The 20973-nt window shown below is 29.7% G+C and overlaps 2 protein-coding genes across 6 annotated transcripts in view; one reads left to right on the top strand and one right to left on the bottom strand.

Annotated features, from left to right (window-relative positions):
* The window catches only part of LOC117179404 (stress-activated protein kinase JNK), a 473020-nt gene that overhangs the window by 228913 nt on the left and 223134 nt on the right, over positions 1–20973 (bottom strand). For 2 of the 5 annotated variants that reach the window (XM_033371160.1, XM_033371163.1), the window contains one exon: positions 15236–15295. The exons of the other annotated variants lie outside the window; for them this stretch is intronic. The gene's annotated coding sequence lies outside the window, so the exon portion shown is untranslated. The remainder of the gene's footprint in view (positions 1–15235; positions 15296–20973) is intronic. 5 annotated transcript variants of the gene reach the window in all.
* On the top strand, positions 11032–12891 carry LOC117180629. Its single transcript, XM_033373119.1, has 2 exons — positions 11032–11142; positions 12206–12891. The coding sequence occupies exons 1-2, from the start codon at positions 11032–11034 to the stop codon at positions 12473–12475; spliced, it is 381 nt and encodes a 126-aa protein (XP_033229010.1). The 3' UTR covers positions 12476–12891.

The raw sequence follows: 20973 nt of genomic DNA, 5'->3' as shown, positions 1-20973 counted from the left end.
TTTTTTAACCAAGAAGCGTAGTTTTAATAAAATGGCATAGTTAAATTTTCAACCAAAGAGATTAATCTTCAACCAAAAAATTAAATTAACTATCAATAGAATCCTTGTACTTTCAACCGTGTTGTTGAATTTTCAACTGACAAGATTACTTTTATGTCAAAAAAGAAACTTTTTTAACACAATACATTAATTGTCAACAAAATAGTTGAATTTTCAACTGAAAATGACGATATTAACAACAATAAATGTAAGCTCATTGTTCATTAAAAAAAATTATTTTCTATAAAAAAAATCGAATTTTCAACCAAATTACAATAATCTTCAAACACATAGTTGAACATTAAACCAAATTTGTTGAATTTTTAACGAAGGCTATTAATTTTGTATTTAAAAAGTCGAATTTCCCAAAAAAAACACGTAAATATTCAACTAAAAAAGATAAGTTTTCGACCTTCAACTGTTATCAACCAAAGTTTTTGCTACACCCCTCTCGCAACCCAAAATTGGTGACGTAGCTTATGGAAGTCCTTTATAAACGAGACCGATTTAGATGAAATGAAGGGAATAAAACGAGGAAGTAAGTTGCAGGTGTATCCTCGAATATAAGAGATTGAATCTCCGACTGTCTCTTGATCAGTGAATCTACGGCCCCACGCTATTTATAATTAACGGCGTGAGACCTTTTCGTGCGCTAGCGAGAGGGATATTAATTATCAGGGTGGCGATTAATCGCGAAAGCCAGCGCCGAGTCGAATGGTAATACCGTGGTCGTTTGTCACAGATGCAAGAATTTTCTTGCTATATCCCTAGATTGGACGATTTCAACATCTAGACAATGAGGGCTGCACAGAAGTCTGGTTTCAAAATGCCATGACTTTTCCAGGTTTACCAGGTCTAATTTTCCCCATAAATCTAGTAAATTAAATTAAATTGCAAAATATTCCACTAATGGCAGACTGTATTACAAACACTTGCATATATTTATAGTTATTAATTAATGAAAAGGACTTTTCAACAATTATTGAATTCTAAAAAATTCTGATTAATATTATTTAAAAATTTAAAAAAAAATTTTTTAATAATATTATCACATATCGAGGGGTTGGCCACTCGAATTTTGAATGTTCAAGATTACGATGATTTGAAAAGGTTTCACAAGATTTCAAATATTTAAAAAGATTTGTGAGATTTCAGAAGATTTTGCAAGATTTAAAGATATTTAGAATTCAAAGAGTTTTACAAAGACTTCAAATATTTCAAAACGATTTCAAATATTCCAAAAGATTTTTCAATATCTCAGAGCTTTCGAAAATATTTTAAAGATTTCAAAATTTTTAGTCATTTCAAACATTTCAAAAATATCAATATTTCAAAGATTCCAAAAATTTCAAACATTTGAAAATGTTTCAGAAGATTTCAAAGATTTCAAAACAATTCACAAAAATGAAGGTTTCAAAGGTATAAAAGAATTCAGAAGATATCAAAGACTTCAGAAAGATCTTCAAGATTTCAAAAGAAATCAATAGATTTAAAAGCTTCTAAGAAATTTAAATATAGCGTAAAATGTTTTTATCATTTCGCAATTTTTTAAGATTTCAAAGATTGTACAGAGATTGCAAAAATTCTAATATATTTAAAAGTATTCAAAATATTTAAAATATGTTGTAGATTATAAAGATTTCAGAATATTTTAAAAGATTTAAAAGTTTCCAAATTTTTGTTTAATGTTTCAAAAAATTGTTAATGTTTTTAAAAATTCCAAAAGATCAAAAAAATAAAAAAGAAAGACTTGAAAAATTCCAAAATAATTTTAAAGATTCCAAAGACTTCAAAACAATATCCCCAAAGATTTCCAAGATTTCAAAATATTTCAATATATTTCAGAAAACTTCAAAGATTACAAAAGATTTCACAAACATTTAAAAAAATTAAAATTTCGAAAAAATATTTCAAAGTTTTCAAAATATTAATAACTGAACTGAATTAAAGAGATTTCGAAAGATTTCATCAAGGCTTAAATTACTTCACAAAGATTTGAAAGAATTAAAAAACATTTTAAAGATTCCAAAAGATTTAAAAATATTTCAGAGATTTAACAGCGACTTGAAAGATTTCACAAAAATTAAGATTTTAGGGATTTCAAAGCTTAAGAAAATTTCAAAGTTTTTAAAAATTCCAAAAAAAATTAAAACAGGTTTCAAATATTACACGAAGACTTGTTCAAGAGTCAAAAACTTGGTCATATTATCTTTATTAAAATTTTTGTCACTTGCAAAATTCCGTGACTTTTCCAGGTTTTCCAGAACTTTTTCACTGTTTAATGACTTTTCTAGAACTTCCAAGTCTACCAGGTCTTTTAGCAACCTTAAAATGTATGCGTTCGTTATTTATGAATAGCCAGTAGAGTAATACTTATTTTTCATAAGTCAGATTTTTTCAGATACACCCCCTCGGTTTTTCCGAATGCCTAAGAAATTATTTACAAATCTGAGAAAAATCGTTTAATATCAATCCTGGTAAAAACGCAATGTCTACTTAATGTGTGAATTACACGCAAAAATATGGCGCTAACATAAATTATAATATATGTTGTCATCTTTGCGCAGCGGTTTAATATTAATTGATTTCGTTCAAATTCACAGATCATTTTTTTGGGTACCATAAAACGTCAAATATATTTTCGATAGCAAATAAGTGATGAAAAGATTGAGTATAAAACTGGTTTTTAACCATTCTACTCGTCAAAAATACTACATGAAAGTCGCTTTAAACAATAGACACTTTTTCCCATTATTCAGTTCAGACTGGTATCAGCCTCGTATTGATTTTCCCTATAATTTATATGACAAACCAGTACTAGCCAGTTTTAACATGCAATTTAATTTTATGGTAGAGTTAAAATGTCTGCAGCGATAGATAACCGATTAACCGATTTGGATAAGATTTAGAGGATATTCTATTTCTTGGCATTCCAACCAGAATCGGTAGTAAGAGCAAACGATTTTCAAAACATCTAAAATAAGGATCACTCTACTATTTATACATATGGCATTGTGTAATTCAAAATCTCAAGTCCAAATATAAATTTAAAACTGCTTCCTCGAAAACTGAGTGGAAACTTCTTTGACTTGAATGGAAGGATAAAAAGAATGAGATATTTGCAATAACCGATGTTCGTGTTGATCTTGAACTCTGTGATTCGCGAGGTTGGACGATTAAAGTTCGATCTGGAGTATTCAGCACTCGTCCTCGTTAGCTCAATTCCGGGATGTCTGTTCGCAAACCGAGAGGAACAAAACGAGTGGAGAGTGCAAAAAATTTCCGAGGACCAAAGACAGAAGACAGAAGCAGGAACGGCTACACTAGTACAAGTACATCATACATCTCAAGTCTCGACTTGTAGCAAGCTATCCAACTTCTACTACCAGGAGTGAGAGAGAACTCCATTGTACTAATTCACGTCGCTAATGTGGAGAGTTTCTAAAGAACGGCCAAACAATAGAACTACTCTCCGAATCTCTCTCTCTCTGCTCTGGTGAATACACGCCCACGTACGTACTTATACGAGTGCAGTTTGAAGCGTCTACGTGAGGGTGTGAGTTTATTGCTCATGTGTGTTCGACCGTGACTTTGCCAACCCTTGTTACGAAAACGACGCGACGAGCCGGTAGATACGTGCTACAGGAATTTCAAAGAAAAAAAAGATTTGGCAAAGAGGGTTGAAAGGGTGGATCGGAGGATTGGACGAATGTGAAGAGAGAAAGAGAAAGAGGCAGGGGGTGAAGAGTGATACAAGAGAGGGAAAATGGAAGAGAAAAAGAGCTCCAGGCAAAGGAAAATGTCTGAAATTAACCAATTACATGGGCTACATGAATCTGTGACATACAAGAAAGAAAAAAAGAAAAAATCCGATTCGTTGAACACTGTCGACTTCCAGAAAATTGAACATTCTTTTCACTCGCTACACTTTTATCACAGTTTCAATTTCTTCTATTGGGTCATGAACCAGCTTAAAAGGCGTATAGGAAATGGAGATGCGATAATAAGAATACGCTGTTTCAATCCGAGATCTCGGAATAAATTGTAACTTCCAAAAAATTAGATAAAGTAGGCGCCGCGCGCTTACAAAAATGGGTTAAGTCGTTTATACTTCTCCATAATAATTTACCGCACATTCATTCACAAACACTCACTTCCCCTTACTAACACTGACTTCCCCTCACTAGCCCCACTCCTTCAAGTCTCATTACCCCCTCGCTCTCCTAGTTCCTCTCTTAGCATTTCCCCTATTTTCAATCATATTCCTTAAATCGCCACCCCCCACTTCTCTTTATTAATATCTCCTGATATCCCTCCCCAAATTTTTCCTACTTACGTCCCCCTTATTTCCTCTACTTCCCATCTTATAATTTTCCCTCATTATAAGGATATCTGTCGAAGGCTACGAAACCCAAAAAAAAAAAAAGAAAAATTAGCCCCTGCGCCATTAAGAGGTAGCAAAAAATAGCACAGAATTTTAAGAGTAATACGTTCGCGACGTTTAATTATCCCAAAATACACCCCTGAAGTTTAAAACATTCTGTAAAAAGAAACTAAACGGAAAAGTCGAATTTTTTTCGCTGATAATGACAGAAATTTATGTCGTAAGTAACCTACAAAAGTTTCATCTTTCTATCGCATGTGGAACCCTACCCTAATCAACACCTAAATTTTAGAAGTTGATTTGTTGTGGGTTTCAGATGCTCTAGACTAGAGGAATGAAACTTTTTCTAAATACTTGCAACATAAAATAATTCCTTTAGCAGTACAAATATTCCAACTTTTCAAACTAGTGTCTTTTTGAAGAATTTTTTCAAGTTTAGGGGTGGATTTGGGGTGGGTTCCACACGAACTAGAGAAATGAAACTTTTTTTAGTGTGTTTCTTTCATGAAATGCTACTATAAGCACAAAAAACAATTCGAATTTTCAAATTAGCGTCTTTCTAAAATTTTAAAACGTTAAGGTTAGCTTTGGGGTATTTCACTTGCGCTATAGGGATGATTTTTTTTTTTTTTTAATATTTCTGACATTAAATTCTACCCTCATAAGCAAAAATATTTTTACTGTTTTAATTAGTGTCTTTTTAATGATTTCTTTAATTATGGGGGTTCACTCAACATGGGTTTCAATTGCGCTAAAGGCATGTAACTTTTTTTTTTGAATACTGTTGACATGCAATTCTATCATTATAAGCATAAAAATTTGGACTGTTGACATTATTATCTTTACAGAAGTTTTTTAAATTTACGATTTATTTAGGGTGAACATGCACCAGAGAAATAAAACTTTTTTGGCGTGCTTTTAGCACAAAATCCTGCCACTATCAGCTAAAACGTTCAGATTAAAAAATTTTCATTCATATTTTTAAATAAACAATTAGACCCAGTCTGAAATAAAAATAAAAATTAAATAATTTTTTTATTTCAATAATTACGACAAAAAAAATGTTTGGTTCAAAATTTATAGTTTTTATTCCTAACATAGGTGGGAATAATAGGGTGCCCATTTGCAAAATAAATACTACTTTATAAACAATTTACAAAAATTTATTTTTCCTGAATTTTTATATTTAAAAGGAATAGCACGGAATTTTTTTTAATTTATTCAAACTTTGGCAACACATTTAAACTTGTGTGATAATATTTAAAACTTAAAAAAAGAAAAAATAGAAGATGATTCTTTTCAATGTATAGAATTCCTGAAAATAAAATCAAGAATACAAAGACGAAAGGACAACCACCTTAAAATTTTCCTATTGTAATTTGAAAAAAGACCTCCTCTGAAAAAAGATTTCTTTAATAAGAAAGAAAAAAAAATTTTGGACAAAAATAAAAAAGAGGAATGAAAAATGAGAAATGGGATTTTGTTGGTAGCCTTCTTATTCTTCTTTTCTCTTTTTTATTTTTGTCCAACACATTTTTTCTTTTTTGCAAAAGAAAAAATTTTTTTTTTAAAGAGGATCTTTTTTTGAGTGAAAATAGGAACATTTTATGGTGGTTTTATTTTCAGGATCTCTATACATTAACTTAATTATTGGAAGTTAAATAGGATTTTGAATTTGACTTTAATCGAATTTGAATTTCTTGAATTACAATTTTTTTTTCCTATAAAAATCTGAAAGTTCAAAGTTGAAAACCATTCAAAAGTGGGAGATTTAGAATACCAAGGTTACTTAAAACATTTGCCATTTTGAGGGACTTTTTTTTACTTTTCTCTAAAACAAATATTAACTTTAAAAACTAAATAAATTATTGTGGGAAAAAAAGTGTTCTTCAATTTTTCTCTAAAATTAAACTTTCAGAACTACATTATTATGGGAGAAAGATGCGTTTTCCCTTGTTCATTACTTTTCATAAACTTGTTTTATCGCGACAATTTACAAGAAAATGTGTGTACCTCTTTTCTTCATAATATTGTCCACAAAAAGGATTCAGGGTAACATAAAAACATGCTGAAGTCATAAAAAAGAAATCTTTTTTCCTTTATAATGTAGTTTCTTAGTTTTAGAGAAAAATGGGAAGAAAGCTCTCATCTTCATGAAATAAATGAAATACTGTCTATAAAAACGGTTTAAGATACAAAATTCAAAATTTATACTTGGATTAATGATATTTGAATGTTTGAGAAGATTCTCGTTTCACATTTTATCAGAATTACAACTCGGGTGTTTCTAGTTTTACCCCCCCCCCCCCTCACTCAATGATTGTGAATTTATCTTTTTAATTTAAAGACTCATCTCGTTTGGTAGAAAATTAAGCTGTTTCGTTATGTATTCAAATATTTTGATGGACATTCTTTATTTTGGGTTCAATTCAACTGTTTTTTTTTCGAATGGAAATATTTTCACCCTGTTAAATTAGTAAGATTCTTCTAACGTTATTTTTGAATGACATATAAATAAATTCTCGAAAAAAATGTAATCCACAAAAATTACCTAAAATAGCGGGGTCCTAATCAGACATTGAAACAATTTCCCGGTATGTTGTGATTCATTAAGATGACGGACATATTATTTCAGTTAATGAGCGAATTTCTTTAAGAATATTTTCAAGGAAAAGTAAAGAAATAATGGAAATAACAGACGACTGTTAGAAAATTATGTCTTTAGTCTTTAGTCGAAATATTAGCAAAGGCCTACAATTATTTAAACATTTGAAAGATCTTTTTAAAACGCAAAAAAGGTTTGATATGAATTTTGATAGTGATGAACAATCACCCTTAATGGAGGCAAAAACAGATGAATTTTTGCAGAGGATGGACACTGAATGTAGGAAAACAAAAGACAAGATGGAGGGAGACTGGATTGGTAGTTTACGTCGGAGGAAGAGTCTTGTTTTTCTTTCTTTTGCTTTCCCATGCCACTTGAGTCGAATAAAAACTCTCGAGCTTTCGAAAGCAGTGATTCGTATGCAACTGGATGCTGAGCAATTGATTTTATCCGATTCCGCAATACATATTCATGTGGATCGAGCCTCAGCAGAGGATCACGACAAATGGTGTAACTTGGATGATGACAGAATCACATAAGCTTTTTCTGTATAAATTAAACAAACGTCGCATAAATAAACACACAAATAAACGAGATTTAAAATCCAGAGATTTAAAAAAGTGCTTACAAAAGTAGATGTAACAAGACTCGGTTTGACAAATGACAAACTAGATTGCAAATGAATTAATCACCTAAAATTGCTTCACCCGAAAATCTGCGGAAAATGTGCAGACGTTTTTACAATTAAACTGGTTAAATTTTAGGTTCGAGGGACTGAAGCTAATGATAATGAGGGGTAAGCGAGACTTTCGTTTTAACACCGTTGTCGGCTTTTTCTAAAAATATGCGTCCGGAGTAAAACCACCACATTTAATATCTAGAGAGAAAATATGAGCTCGCATCATGACCCTCTTTTGCGGGTTGCAACTTTTTCTAAATATGATTTTTTTTTACTCTAGCAAACGATACTTCTTTGCAGTTTTTCCTAGTTGTGCTATTTTTTAAAACAGGTATTTAGATTTTATAGGGAACGATATGGTTTTTATTTTAATTCCAAAAAATATTGTTTCGGAAAATTTGAACCAAGATTTGGGGATGAGCCGTAGAAAATTGGCGGCTAGTTCCTTCCAACAACGTCGGCAGCCCCTATACAGTCCTGACCTGGATTTCTATGATTTATGATTGTCTTTCAAATTAAATGATCCTCTAAAAGAAAAACGATTTCAAGACCTGACACCTTAGGATTAAATGTATGATATTACAAAATTACTATTATTTAAGAATCTTGTCAAGAAGAGAGTGGTTCGAAAAGCCGGTAGTCTCTTGACTATCAAAAACATAACTTTATTAATTTGATTTAACCAAAAAGATGCATCCTGGATTTTTAACAGTAGGAAAGACCTAGGTTCGCATCCCAGCGGAGCTTGAAGGTGATTTTTTCAATATTTAGAAATAAAAATCAATGTTAAGAAAATATTGATTTTAGACCAGCAGACAAAAAACAATTAACATCAAATTATTTAATAAATTTCATCTGGTGAAAAACATTACAAAAAAATTATATTTCATTTAAATAGTAAAATTAAAGAAAAAGAATTCTACTAAAGGAGATTAATTTTTAATCAATATAAAAATTGCCAAAAAAATGTTAATTTTTAATCAAGAAAGATAAATTTTCAATCAAGAAAGATAAATTTTCAAACAAAAAGTTGAATTTTCAACGATAAAAAATTAGCTTTATACTCAAGGATATAAATTTGTAATCCAAATACGAATTTTTAACAGAAGATTTCCGCCTTCAAGCTAAAAAGAACATTTTTTTAGACAAAATTTTGCTTATAAATCTGAAAAGATGTATTTAGAATCAAAAGATGAATTCTGCACAAAAAATGTAATAAAGCATATTTAAGCAAAAGAACAAAAAATTATCAAAATTATTAAATTTTAATCAAACAGTTTAATTTTCAACCAAAATATGCAAGTTACATTTTCAATAAAAACATTAATTTGAAAAATACAAGAATTCAATTAATTTCCATAAAAATAGTTCAATCTTCAACCAACAAGATAAATCTTGAAGCAACAAATTAAATTAATTAAAATATAACATTAAAAGATAAATTGCGAAAAAATAGCTATACTTTCAAGCAAATCGATGAATGTTTAACTGAAATGATGAATTTTCAACAAAAAAAGATGCAAGTAATTGATTTTTTTGTCGACAACATTTAAATTTTAAACCCGAATAGATGATTTTTTAACTGAATACTTTAATTTGAAACAAAAAAATAATTTTCTAGCAAAGGAGATCAATTTTCGACCCAAAAATCTGAATTTTCAACCAAAAATCGAAGTTACAGTTTTAGTTAACATTAATTTTCAACCACAAAAAACACCATTAATTTTCATGAAAACAGTTAAATTGTCAACCAGAGAGATAAATCTTAATAAAAAAATTTAATTAATTATAAAATAAAAAAAAAAGATCAATTGCAAAAAAATAGTTATACTTTCAACCAAAGCGATAAATGTTTAACTGAAATGATGAATCTTCAACCAAAAAAGATGCATATTGAAATTTCAATAACATAGTTGAATTTTTAACCAAATACTTGAATATGTTTTTGTCGAAAACAGTTGGCTTTTAAACCCGAATAGATTTTTCAGCTGAATATTTCAACTTGAAAAAAAATTAATTCACTGCCAAATTTGTCCACCAAATAGATGAACTTTAAAGCAAAAGAGACGAAATTTAAAAAATAGTTGAACTCTTAATCAAATAATTAAATTTTCAACAAAAAAACTAAATTTTCAACCAAAAAAGAAAACCTTTTTACCAACTAGTTGCATTTTCAACCAAATAATAAAACTTTTATTAGAAAAAATAATTTTCTACAGGCAGCAACTGCAAAAAAAATACAAAACAAATAAATTAATCACAAAAACGTTAGATCAACGTGGTTGCAAAACTTCATTTTCAAAAATCCCTTATTTTTTCTGTTCCCTGACCCACGGCCACCCTGTTAGGTTACCTATAAAATAAAATGCTGAGAGTACAACATGAAGTTGAGGACATTTTTAGACCTGGCGGTTGTCCTCGCATTGTAGCTATGAAGTTATTATTAAGTTCAAAGCCCAAATGAAAATTTCACTGAATGAATTGCCTCATTCCTCAATCAGGAACTACCTAGATTATTCACTCTCGAGGGAAAGTGTTTATCTTCACTATGTATGTTTCATAAAGTAGTTTGCGAACTAGGCACGGAAGTTATGATTACTTAATAACAAACACAACACTGGTACACGGCAAACAATGTTTGCTATGTACGAAAAAAGAAATAATCTCAGGAAAGAAAACATCCATCTGCATACAAATTTCCATTCATCAAATCGCTTACAAACACGATTCGCAACACCATTAATATTTTCCTCGATAGTTTCTTTACGATCAATATTAAGAAGTCTCATGTTTTGTCAATATTTACAAATTTATATATAACCACAGTTATTTTTTTTCACATAAAAAATAATTTGAAATTCAATCGCAATTATCGACGCAACGACCTTTTCTAAATTACCTCATATGTTAACTAATCACTTATCATTCTGGATTCATCGCGAAATCCATCAAGAACTCTGCCAAATTAATCGATCGTGCTCATTACACATGTGTACATCGATATGCTATAGACATAAAATTCACAAATAAGTTCCAAAAGAGTTTGATTTGTTTACTGAGAACATTACTATAAGAATCGTGTACACCGAAATAATTCAGAGATTACAGCGTGAATCTTCGATGCAGTGTGATCAATATGCAGCATTTGATTAGGCTTCGATTGTAAAATACTTGGCCAAGGACGCATTGCCCAACTGTGCGACCTAAGAGTGCCTATATACATATATATCAAACAACCTTCTATTAAGACAACCATACGCAGAAGTCATGTTTAAGGTAAGTACGATGCACTATTATCAATCTATGCACGTATCGTGAAAGACAATGGAATCAGTATATAAGACGGTCAAAACAGGGTTCCAACATCATTCTATCATCAACGAGCTCAAGAAGCCACTCAAACCTACCAAAACAATCAACATGAAGTGCATCGCAGTAAGTACAATAATAAATATATTTTAATCTGTTTAATAATTTCATATGATTTGATTAGATATTTGTGCAAAATTATGAACATTAAAACGCTAAGATAAATATAATCTTTATATTTTATAGTTCTCCAGGATATAAAAATGTGATGAATGATAATCTAAAAGGCCAAATTTTTAGCATTTGTTTGCAATATGAGCCTATATAACTTTCATTTTCAGAAGTTACTTGTTTTCAATTTAATCCTTATGCAATCCCTTGCAAAACAAACGAAAAACAAGTGAGTTCTGAAAAATAGAAGTAAGCTAATCTAGTTGCGCCCAACCATTCATTTGAATTTCGGTATTTTGTTGGGTAATGGTAATACTATTCTTCTCTAAATTTGCAATCACAGATAAAATTAATAAAATTAATAAAATCGGATGCTTAATAAGGTTTTGAAATATAAATTAAGTGCATCGTTCTTCATTATGATGCCCGTATGATATTTATGTGTTTCAATCAATTAGCACAACTCAGCTTTGAGCACCAAATTAATTTACAAAAGCAGCAAGACAATTCTAGAATTATATATAAATCTCAAATTGCCTTCCTGCTTCAATTATAGAATTATATATAATTCTACAATTATCTTGCTGCTTCAATTCTGGAATTATATATAATTCTACAATTGTCTTCTTTCTTCAATTCTAGAATTATATAAAATTCTAGAATTGTTTTGCTGCTTTTGGGTACTAATTTGCAAAACCCCAGATATATTTTTGTATGTTTAAGTATACTTAAACATACAAAAATGTCTTTTGTGTTTTGCAATTCCGAGGTATCAAAAGTGCTACAATTTAATTCAATTGATATCAAAATCTGTATCAATATAAAGAAGCAAAAGACTGTCACATTGTTCAATGATTCCGTTGCACATCAAACTGATATCTTAAGATTTAGTGTGAAAACCCATTGAATTTGATGAAAAATAAATTAAATTTTGAGTAATGTGATAAAGATTGGATGGTTTCTTTTTAAGTAATTTCGTGAATGTTCTAAGTTTATTCATACAAAATTATGTTTCCAGGCTATTGTTCTTCTGGCTTTGGTCGCCGTTACTTTGGCAAAGTCTATCGAACCAGTGAAAGCAGCTTTTCCGTCTGAACCGGAAGCGGAAAATTCAGTGGCAGCAGCAAGAAGCAAGCGTGGATACGTTTTGGGCGCTTACACCGCTCCTGTCGCGTACAGCGCGTACACCGCGCCGATTGCATCATATAGCTACCCATACGGATACTCGGCTTATTCAGCCTACCCCTACTATGCAGGAGGCTATAACGCACCCTACTACTTGGCCTAGGGTCGTTCCTATCTTTCGTTATTCGTTACTCGTTATCCAGCAAATGTGATGCATTAATTAGAGTACAACTGAGGAAAATTTCCATTTGGTAAGCAGCTCATTTTTGCGTACCGTAAAAAAAAAGAACATCAAAATGAAAAGTAGTTAGAAAGTATTTGGGGTTTTAACATGTCTTCAATTATGAAATTTAATTATCTTCTTATTTTAAACGAGAGATTTCACAAAAATTAGCAAAGTTGGTAGTTAGATGCGTGGAACGAATGATAAAAAGTGACCATATAAGTGTTTGAAAAATTGGCAATGTTAAATGTAAAAAAATGTAAAAAATCGCGATACTGTGAATAGTACTACCATTGTATCTCAATCCTGTAATTATGTGAATAAAATAAATATTTATCTGGATTATGAAAAAAAAAGAAATTTTTTATTCAACAATTTCCTGTATCATGATTAGCCTGAACGTTGTTGAACTAAATATTTTTTTACAGAAAGTATCTTTGATTGGTAGTTCAAAGATAATATTCAAAATTTTTAGAGAGGTTTGAAAATCATATGATAAGGTTACTCATAAGCTTATTCCACTACTTCAAACAAATTAAAAAATTATTATTTTGCACCATGCATCAAATTCGATACATATATTTTTTAACATTTTTTTTCAATTTCTCTTATGTCAAAAATTGTCAGATAAAAAATTACAGAAGAATGGTTTTATTTTTACCAATTCTCTATTTCTACTACTGTATTCTATCGAAATATTTTACTTTTGCAGAAATAAGTTTGAATGCAAACAAAAAACTCCTTAAATTTTACATTTTTTTAACATAGAATTTTTTTCGATAGTTTTCCAACTGCAATATTAAGCATAAAATAACATTTTAAATTATAAATTGCGTCCTTACAAGAAATAATATAATTTTCACAGATTTAATGAAATTCACTCATGAGGGCCATTATTGTGTGCCGAAACGTTGGAACATATTTAATTTTGTCAACTAACCTAATCATAAAGCCAACAAACATCAATATTCAAAGATAAATAAAAAAAATTATTTCTGCCTTTTTTTAGTTTCATAACTAAAATATTACGTTAAATATGAAACTGAATGAAAATCTTGCAAAATACTTTCTCAATATAAATTTCCATCCAACAGGTTCTTTTATTACACAAATACAAATTTGTGATAAAAATACATTGAATTTGTCTTACGTAAAAAAAGGCAAGAAACGTTTTTTTCTAATTTTTAAAACGTTTAAATTAGAATAATACTTGTTAAAAATAAATTGAAAATATGTAAAAGGTATAATTAAAAATAACTTATTTCATAAAAGGCTCGATCCTTTTTTTTTAATATGACAAAATAACGTAATGCGCATCAGGTGTATATTTTTTCTTACAGTTTTTTCATAAATAATAATTTAAAATAATAATTTGGATAAAATTTTGTTAACATTTTTAATTCACAATAAAAATTTGTAACAATTAAGTTTTCGCGGATTTATTTTTAAAATATGAATAATAGTTTCTTAGGCCAATTTTAACTGTAAAAACTAATTACGATTAAAGTTTGAAGACGATTCAATACGATAGCAAAGAACTGAAGATTTAATTACAGACACATTTGACAAATAATTCATTTAATAGGCAGTAGGAAAAAAACACTTTTTTTAGTTTCTTGCTAATTAGTGTAAAATTATATAATATGGTAATAAAAATTGAAAAAAATTATGAAAATATAAGATTTTTTACATTTTAATTTCATCAGAAATAAAAAGGTTAACATTTTTTAAAACTGATCCGAATTTGAAGCCTGGGTCTAAACTCTAAACTTGGATTAGAAAGCATATCTGCACAAAAATTTATTTCGAAAAGACAAACAAAAATTATCAACTTTAACAATTTGAATATTACATGACAAAAGGATGATCCTAAGATTTTCAATAAAACAAGTTAATATTTTATTTTTATTTTTAAAGACATTTTTTCTAGAACCCGATCCACATTCAGTTCCTTTGCCCTATTTAAAACGTTTAAAGCTATCCAAAAGTGATAAATCAATAAAGAAAATACGAGTGCAAAAATAAAACTTTTTTATCCAGTTCTTGGAATAAAACCTTCCAGATAATAATCAAAAATATTTAAAAAATTTGAATTTTTTATTTATTTCAAAAAGGGCTACACAGTTTTTCGTTTTAATTAAAAAGTACTTAATATAAATTAAAATACATACTTGAATAATTGTCTTTAATGATAGAGGAACATATTGAATTTATACATTTTAAACAAAGTTCTGACCGAAAAGATTTGTGAATATTCAATATTAAGAATAAATAAAAAAGTAAAATATTCTTAAGGCCATCAAAATTACGAGTACTCAAGCATAGATAAATGCTTGCAAGAGCTCGTAATTTTTCATGGCCTTTTTTGCAGATATCTCTCACATTTACAATGTCTCAAAAATACATGTGGAAAAAATATTCAATTTTTTTCAATCTCGGAAAATCACCAATCTTCTACCAATCTACTTATTTAGAAAAAAAGTTTTATACCAGTGTGGACATTTAAATTCAAGAAAAAAAATCCCGGGTTTTTTGCGATTCGCAAAAATTGTTCACAATCATTGAAATTAACAAATCCGAACCCTCGTAAGCAGAAATTGAGGAAGTATACAACATTTTAAATTATTTTTTGTTATTTAAAGGATGCCATTAAAAACTACGACATGAAGAAATATAAAATAAAAGATAATCATAACTTACGATCGAAATAAGCGACGCACATTGTATTTAAAGCTGAGATGTGAATGTGAAGGTAATTACCTGAAACAGTAAACAAATATAAGGATTAGTCCCTTCCAATTTAATTTAGTTCCACTCTAAAATATGTTTTTTAATATTGAGAACTGTTTACCATTCCTAGTTAGTAAGATCGGGTTAGCCATTTTATTAAAAAATTTCCGTTTTTCTCCCGGTTCGCATACATTTTTCAGGATCATCAAAAATCAAAAGTGGAATTCCTAAAGCTGAAAATTGTTTCCTTTAAAGTAATTACTACTAAACTGCAAATTAAAACATACAAAAGAAACTTTTTTAAATTTCAACATTTTTAAATTGAAGCGTAAAATTTTTTTAAATTCGAACGTTAAGTATTGTACATGCATAAAAAGAAAACTTTAGAGCTTTTCAATTGAACAATTTTTAATAAAATTTCATTGCACCGCTAAATCTTAAATTATAAAGATTTACAAATTTAACAGTTCAGAAATTTCTGATAAAAAATATAAATCTACGCTATTATTGTCAATGCTGTAGACTGAAGAATGAAACAATAAATTTGTTAAACAATTATTTCAGGGTGTCCAAAAAACTTCATTTTAAAAATTCCCTGACGTTTCCCTGATTTTTCCCTGACCAATTTTTAATTTTCGCTGGCCATTTATATGTAAAAACCAGCATTTTAATCTTGTTACATATTTAATATAAAATATTTTATAAACGAAATGAAGCAATCTTGCAAATAAAATTTTTTTAACGTGTAAGTTATTAATTTCATCCAAAAAATATGAGTTCCCTAGATTTTCCTACCATAAAAAATGAATTTAAATCCAGATTAAAAAATTTGTAACAAAACCATTAAATTGTCGACCGAGAAAGATGGCGTTTTAACAAAGCAGTCGAATTTTCGACAAATGGTCGAAATTACAAAGAAAAAAGATTAGACTTCAAATAAAAACAGTTTCATATTTAAACAAATACATGAATTTTCAACCTGAAAAGATGAATTTCCAACCAAACGGTCAAATTTTTATGCAAGAAAAACTTTAACAAAAAAGTTTCATTTTTAACAAAGTAGTTCAACTTTTAAGCCGAAAAAACGAATTTTTTATTCAATACGGTCGGATATACAAGAAAAAAATTAATTCTCAACGAAAAATGTAAAAATTTATATTTCAACTAAAGAAAACGAATTTGTAACAAAATAGTTAAATTTTCAACACGATAATTAAATTTTTAACAATATAGTTCAATTTCTAACAACATAATTGAATTTCCGACCTAAACAAATGAATTCGTAACAAACAATGTAATAGTTGATATTTCATCCAAAAAGATACAATTTCTATCAAAAGAGACAAGGTTTACAAAAAATCACGATATTTTCAACTAAGAAACTATCAGTGTTCCACCAAAAATGAGAGTTAAATTTTCATTAAAAAATTGACCTGGCTAAAAAAACGAAGTTTCAATAAAAGAAAAGAATTTTCAACAAAATAGTCGAATTGTCAACATAAAAATATGAATTTTTAACAACAACGACAAAAACAGGAAAGTTACATGTTCAGTAACAAAATAATTACAAAAAAAAAACGAATTTTCGACAAAATAGTTCAACTTTTAACCGAACAAATAAATTTTCAACTAAAATTATGAATCTTTAAGGAAAAAATGATTTTTCAACAAAGTGGTTTAACCCACAACCAAGTAGTTCAGTTTTCAACCATAAAAGATAATGATCCAGAGAAGAAAACTGCAAAAAAAAGTTATAGAAACAAAAATACAAGGAAAATAAATTGCAAAAAAAAATTATAGAAGGGTGGCAGCAAAACCTCATCTTTGAAATTCCTTAATTCTTCCCTGACCAATTTTTTGTGTGACACCGAATCTTTAATAAGCAGAATAAATCTAATTAAAATTAACAAATTTCAAATTTATTATACTATCCTTGACAGTTACTCAAAGTCCTCTTACAGAAATTCCCTGAATTTTTCAAAAACACATTTTAATCCCTGTCTATTCTGTTCAAGGCTTTAATTTAGCAATCTGAAATTTTAACCATTCAAGGCGCTTCATTTGAAAAAATTCAGTAACAAATAGTACAATAGTGCTACAATAGCATAAGATATTTTGTAAGGCGGATCAACTATCTTTGTTTAAAAAAAAAAAAAAATTGCCGTGAAAGCAAAAAACAGCTCAACTAAACGACTTTGCTACGATGAATTTTTTTCTCAGCGCTATTTAGAAGTCGTAGATGAAAATCTTCCGTTTCTGCTTGGATAAAAAAATTCTTATTGATATCATATTTGAAGCATTGCAGAATGAAAAAATAATTATGAGGAATGTATTGCGTAAAATTTTAAATAGTTATAAATAAACAAATTTCGAAAATCGGTATTTTTTACGAAAGAATTCATTTCTGAACGACCTATTGAACACATTAGAATAAATCTTGTTAATCTGAGTTTTCCGGGGTCACTGATTACGAATCCGGAGACACATTTGCAAAATTCAGAACGGTGGATCCAATATGGTGGACTAATTTTCAAAAATGTCATGGATTTTCAGGAAACTTGACATCTGGGGATTTTTGGGTTCTGTCGCAACGAATCAAATGCCAGATTTAAAAAATTCAAAACGGCAGATTCAACAGGGTGGACATTTTTTAAAAAGGTTGTTGGGTTTTCATAAAACTTGACCCTTAGAGGTAAAATATTAATGGATTTTCATGATATGGCAGACTAATTTTGAAAAAGTCGTTGGATCTTCATAAAACTTGTTACTCTAGTGTTTTTCGAGTCGCTGATACAAATCTGAAGTCTGTGTTCTGAAATTCAAAATAGAGGATCTAACATTGCAAAAAAATGTTTACAAAATGAATGGATTTTTATTATATTTCTTATCACAGGGTTTTAAGGGTCGCTGATTAAAAATTAGATATATATTGGATCCATCATTTTGTATCTTGCAAATCAGGCTCAGGTTTTGTAATTAGCGACCACAAAAACCCGTGGGTGACAAGTTTTATGAACATCTAACAACTTTTTCAAAATTTACAAAAGTTTTTGTTTGCAAATTGTTGTTGTCCATTTTACTTCGACCTCCATAAACTTCATAGACTCTAGATGGGACCTAACAGTTGACATCTGCTAAGAATGAATAATGAATTAATTTTATAACCAACAAAACGTTTAACTTTGTAATAAATGATTTACAGATTGAATAACCGGAATCTGCCTGTATCGGTAACATAATTATATATTATATTATAAGACTATAATTATATCATGAAAAATAAATACTATGAAGATAAATAATATAAACAATTTTCAAAATTTAAAACGGATTAGTGACGACCCTCAGAGGCATTGGGATATAAAGTTACCCTTGTCTTGAGTTTGACTTGATGACATAAAATTATGTCTCGCTGGCGGCCAGGGGCGAGATTTAGAAAAGGTCTTGAGCATGTCTTGACTATGTTTTAGCATGAAAGTGAGTGAAGACTTAGCCAAGTCAAATTATTTTTACTCGGGCTTTTACGAAGGAACGGAATTTCGCGCAGTTAAGTAACGAGCTTATCGTACCGCAACAGCTTTTATTTCTTGGTATGTTTCCGGCCATCCGCTTGATTTGTCACCGGATGAGGTTCGCTTTCTGTAGATATTTTGGTATTTTGCGTCATTAAGAACATCGCGGAAACGTGAAATAATCTTACGGTAATTCAGCCTGGCTGTACTAGATGTTTCAAAATTCAGATAGGGCTGCAATTAAAGCAGATAATTAAAAGTTCACCACCGGAGGCGCCTGTCGCGGTCGTCCCTTCGGATTCAACATTGAAGCGGGACTCGTATTTCACTGCCGGCCACGTATCAACACCCAAATTACAATCATCCATTCTTCCTTGCTCTATTGTTATTTTTTCTGTGGATTTCCGCCTTTCCAAATATTATTCATGAACTGTACACCAGGGTTTCGCAGAAGAAAATTTCCCATTTTTATTCAGAAATTTTGATTGGGTCACAGAAACGCTTGTCTAAAGCATCGTTCAAATCGCAGGCCTCGGACTCATTTTAGAGATGAATTGCAGATCCAATTGATGTTCAGATCTCATAGGATTTTGAGCTAGATTTAGCAGTTTGAAGCAATTTTTTTCTCTTATGAAAATTAAAAAAATGATACCATGTTTATTTGAGAAAAACTTTTTTGGTATTCGAAATAAAACAGTACTATATGTGATATATTTGTTTGCATCTATGAGATGCGTCGAATGACATATTAGTAGTATAGCAAAGGGTTACGCCACTTACCGACCGAGCAAGATTCTGTTTCATGATAACTCCTTTTATGATCTATCGATACATTATTTATGATTTTTCAAATAATATTGTTTATCGTGTTTATACGAGGGAAACTTTTGTAATATTAGGAATACGACAGGACAGTCGTTCGACAGTGTTCGGATTTTCGAGATGCATCGAGTGACCTATTCAACAACCTTTCATTTATAAAAGTCATCACAGGTTGTCACCTACTCAGCACCTGCAAAGTGTGGTATTATTTAAAATAATACAATAAATTAAACTTTTCCGACTTGCATCTTATATAAGTTTGGGTTTTCTTTCTGAATCTAGCGAAAAATTCTTCAAAATAAACAAAATGGTGGCGATTTTTTAAAAAATGTTGAAATATAATTACTTCCGAAACCCTAGCGGTTTTTTAAGTAGGACGATGGTAGCGGGATCGATTCCCGCCTCGCACTCTGGAAGAGCCTCGGTGGCCCATGCGGTGAAAACGAGCCTAACAAGGGAGTTGTTCAACTCCGGAGACTCGTGGGACAGGTACCTCTAGAGAAAAAAGTTTTCTCTAAGTACTAAGTAAGTGGTTCGGAACACACCTTAAACTGTAGGTCCCCCTCCTTAAAATAGTATTTGTTTCAAGATAATAATTTTGATACTATCGTTAAAAAAAGCTTTTAATGAAATGTTTTCCATGAAAGTCTATTTTCGAAGATAATTAAAAACACATTTTAACTTACACTTAATGTTCGGTTAATTATTTCTTTCTTATTAATCTTTTACAAAAATATCTTATCAGCGATAGAAAGATATTATAAAATCGTATTACTTTGAAAAAAACACAAATTTATTCTGTATTAGTCACATTTGAGTACAAAATTTGTTTAACGAGCGAGATTAAGAAAAGAGTCAATTGACTATTTTTTAAGGTCTTTTAAAGATAAATGCTTTTTTTCTTTTGACTGTTTAACAGTGAATCAACATTTTTTATAATTTAAAGTTAATTGGGTGACCGAAATAATCGGAGCCGAAATTTATTAAAAGAACATCAGCGTTTATTGTATCACAAATAGAGGAGTATAATAGTCGATTCGGTAGTTAAGAGTTGAACTCGTCTGTTCGCAAAACAAGAGGTCTTTGAATTTGATTGGTTGAGTGGGCGTGGTTTTGAGTACTGGTTTGTCAAGTATAACTTTCAGAGTTTGGACTAGACAGATGATAAAATACTACGTGAAACTCAAGCTTTCTTATCGATTAGCCAAAAGGGATTGAACTATTGAACTATTGACCCTAAAGTTTACAGCATTTTGAAAGAATCTATTGGCAGGACCAAATGCCACTCTTGGAAAAATAAATCAACAGTTTCATCTTAAATAAAAAGTTTAAACGTTAAAAAAATTGTATTATTTTAAAGAAAAAAAAAAACTT

Source organism: Belonocnema kinseyi, chromosome 9 (genome assembly GCF_010883055.1).
Source record: "Belonocnema kinseyi isolate 2016_QV_RU_SX_M_011 chromosome 9, B_treatae_v1, whole genome shotgun sequence".
NCBI classification, from domain to species: domain Eukaryota; kingdom Metazoa; phylum Arthropoda; class Insecta; order Hymenoptera; family Cynipidae; genus Belonocnema; species Belonocnema kinseyi.
Note: the sequence above shows the minus strand (reverse complement) of the source record. Positions and strands in the feature narration are given on the sequence as shown.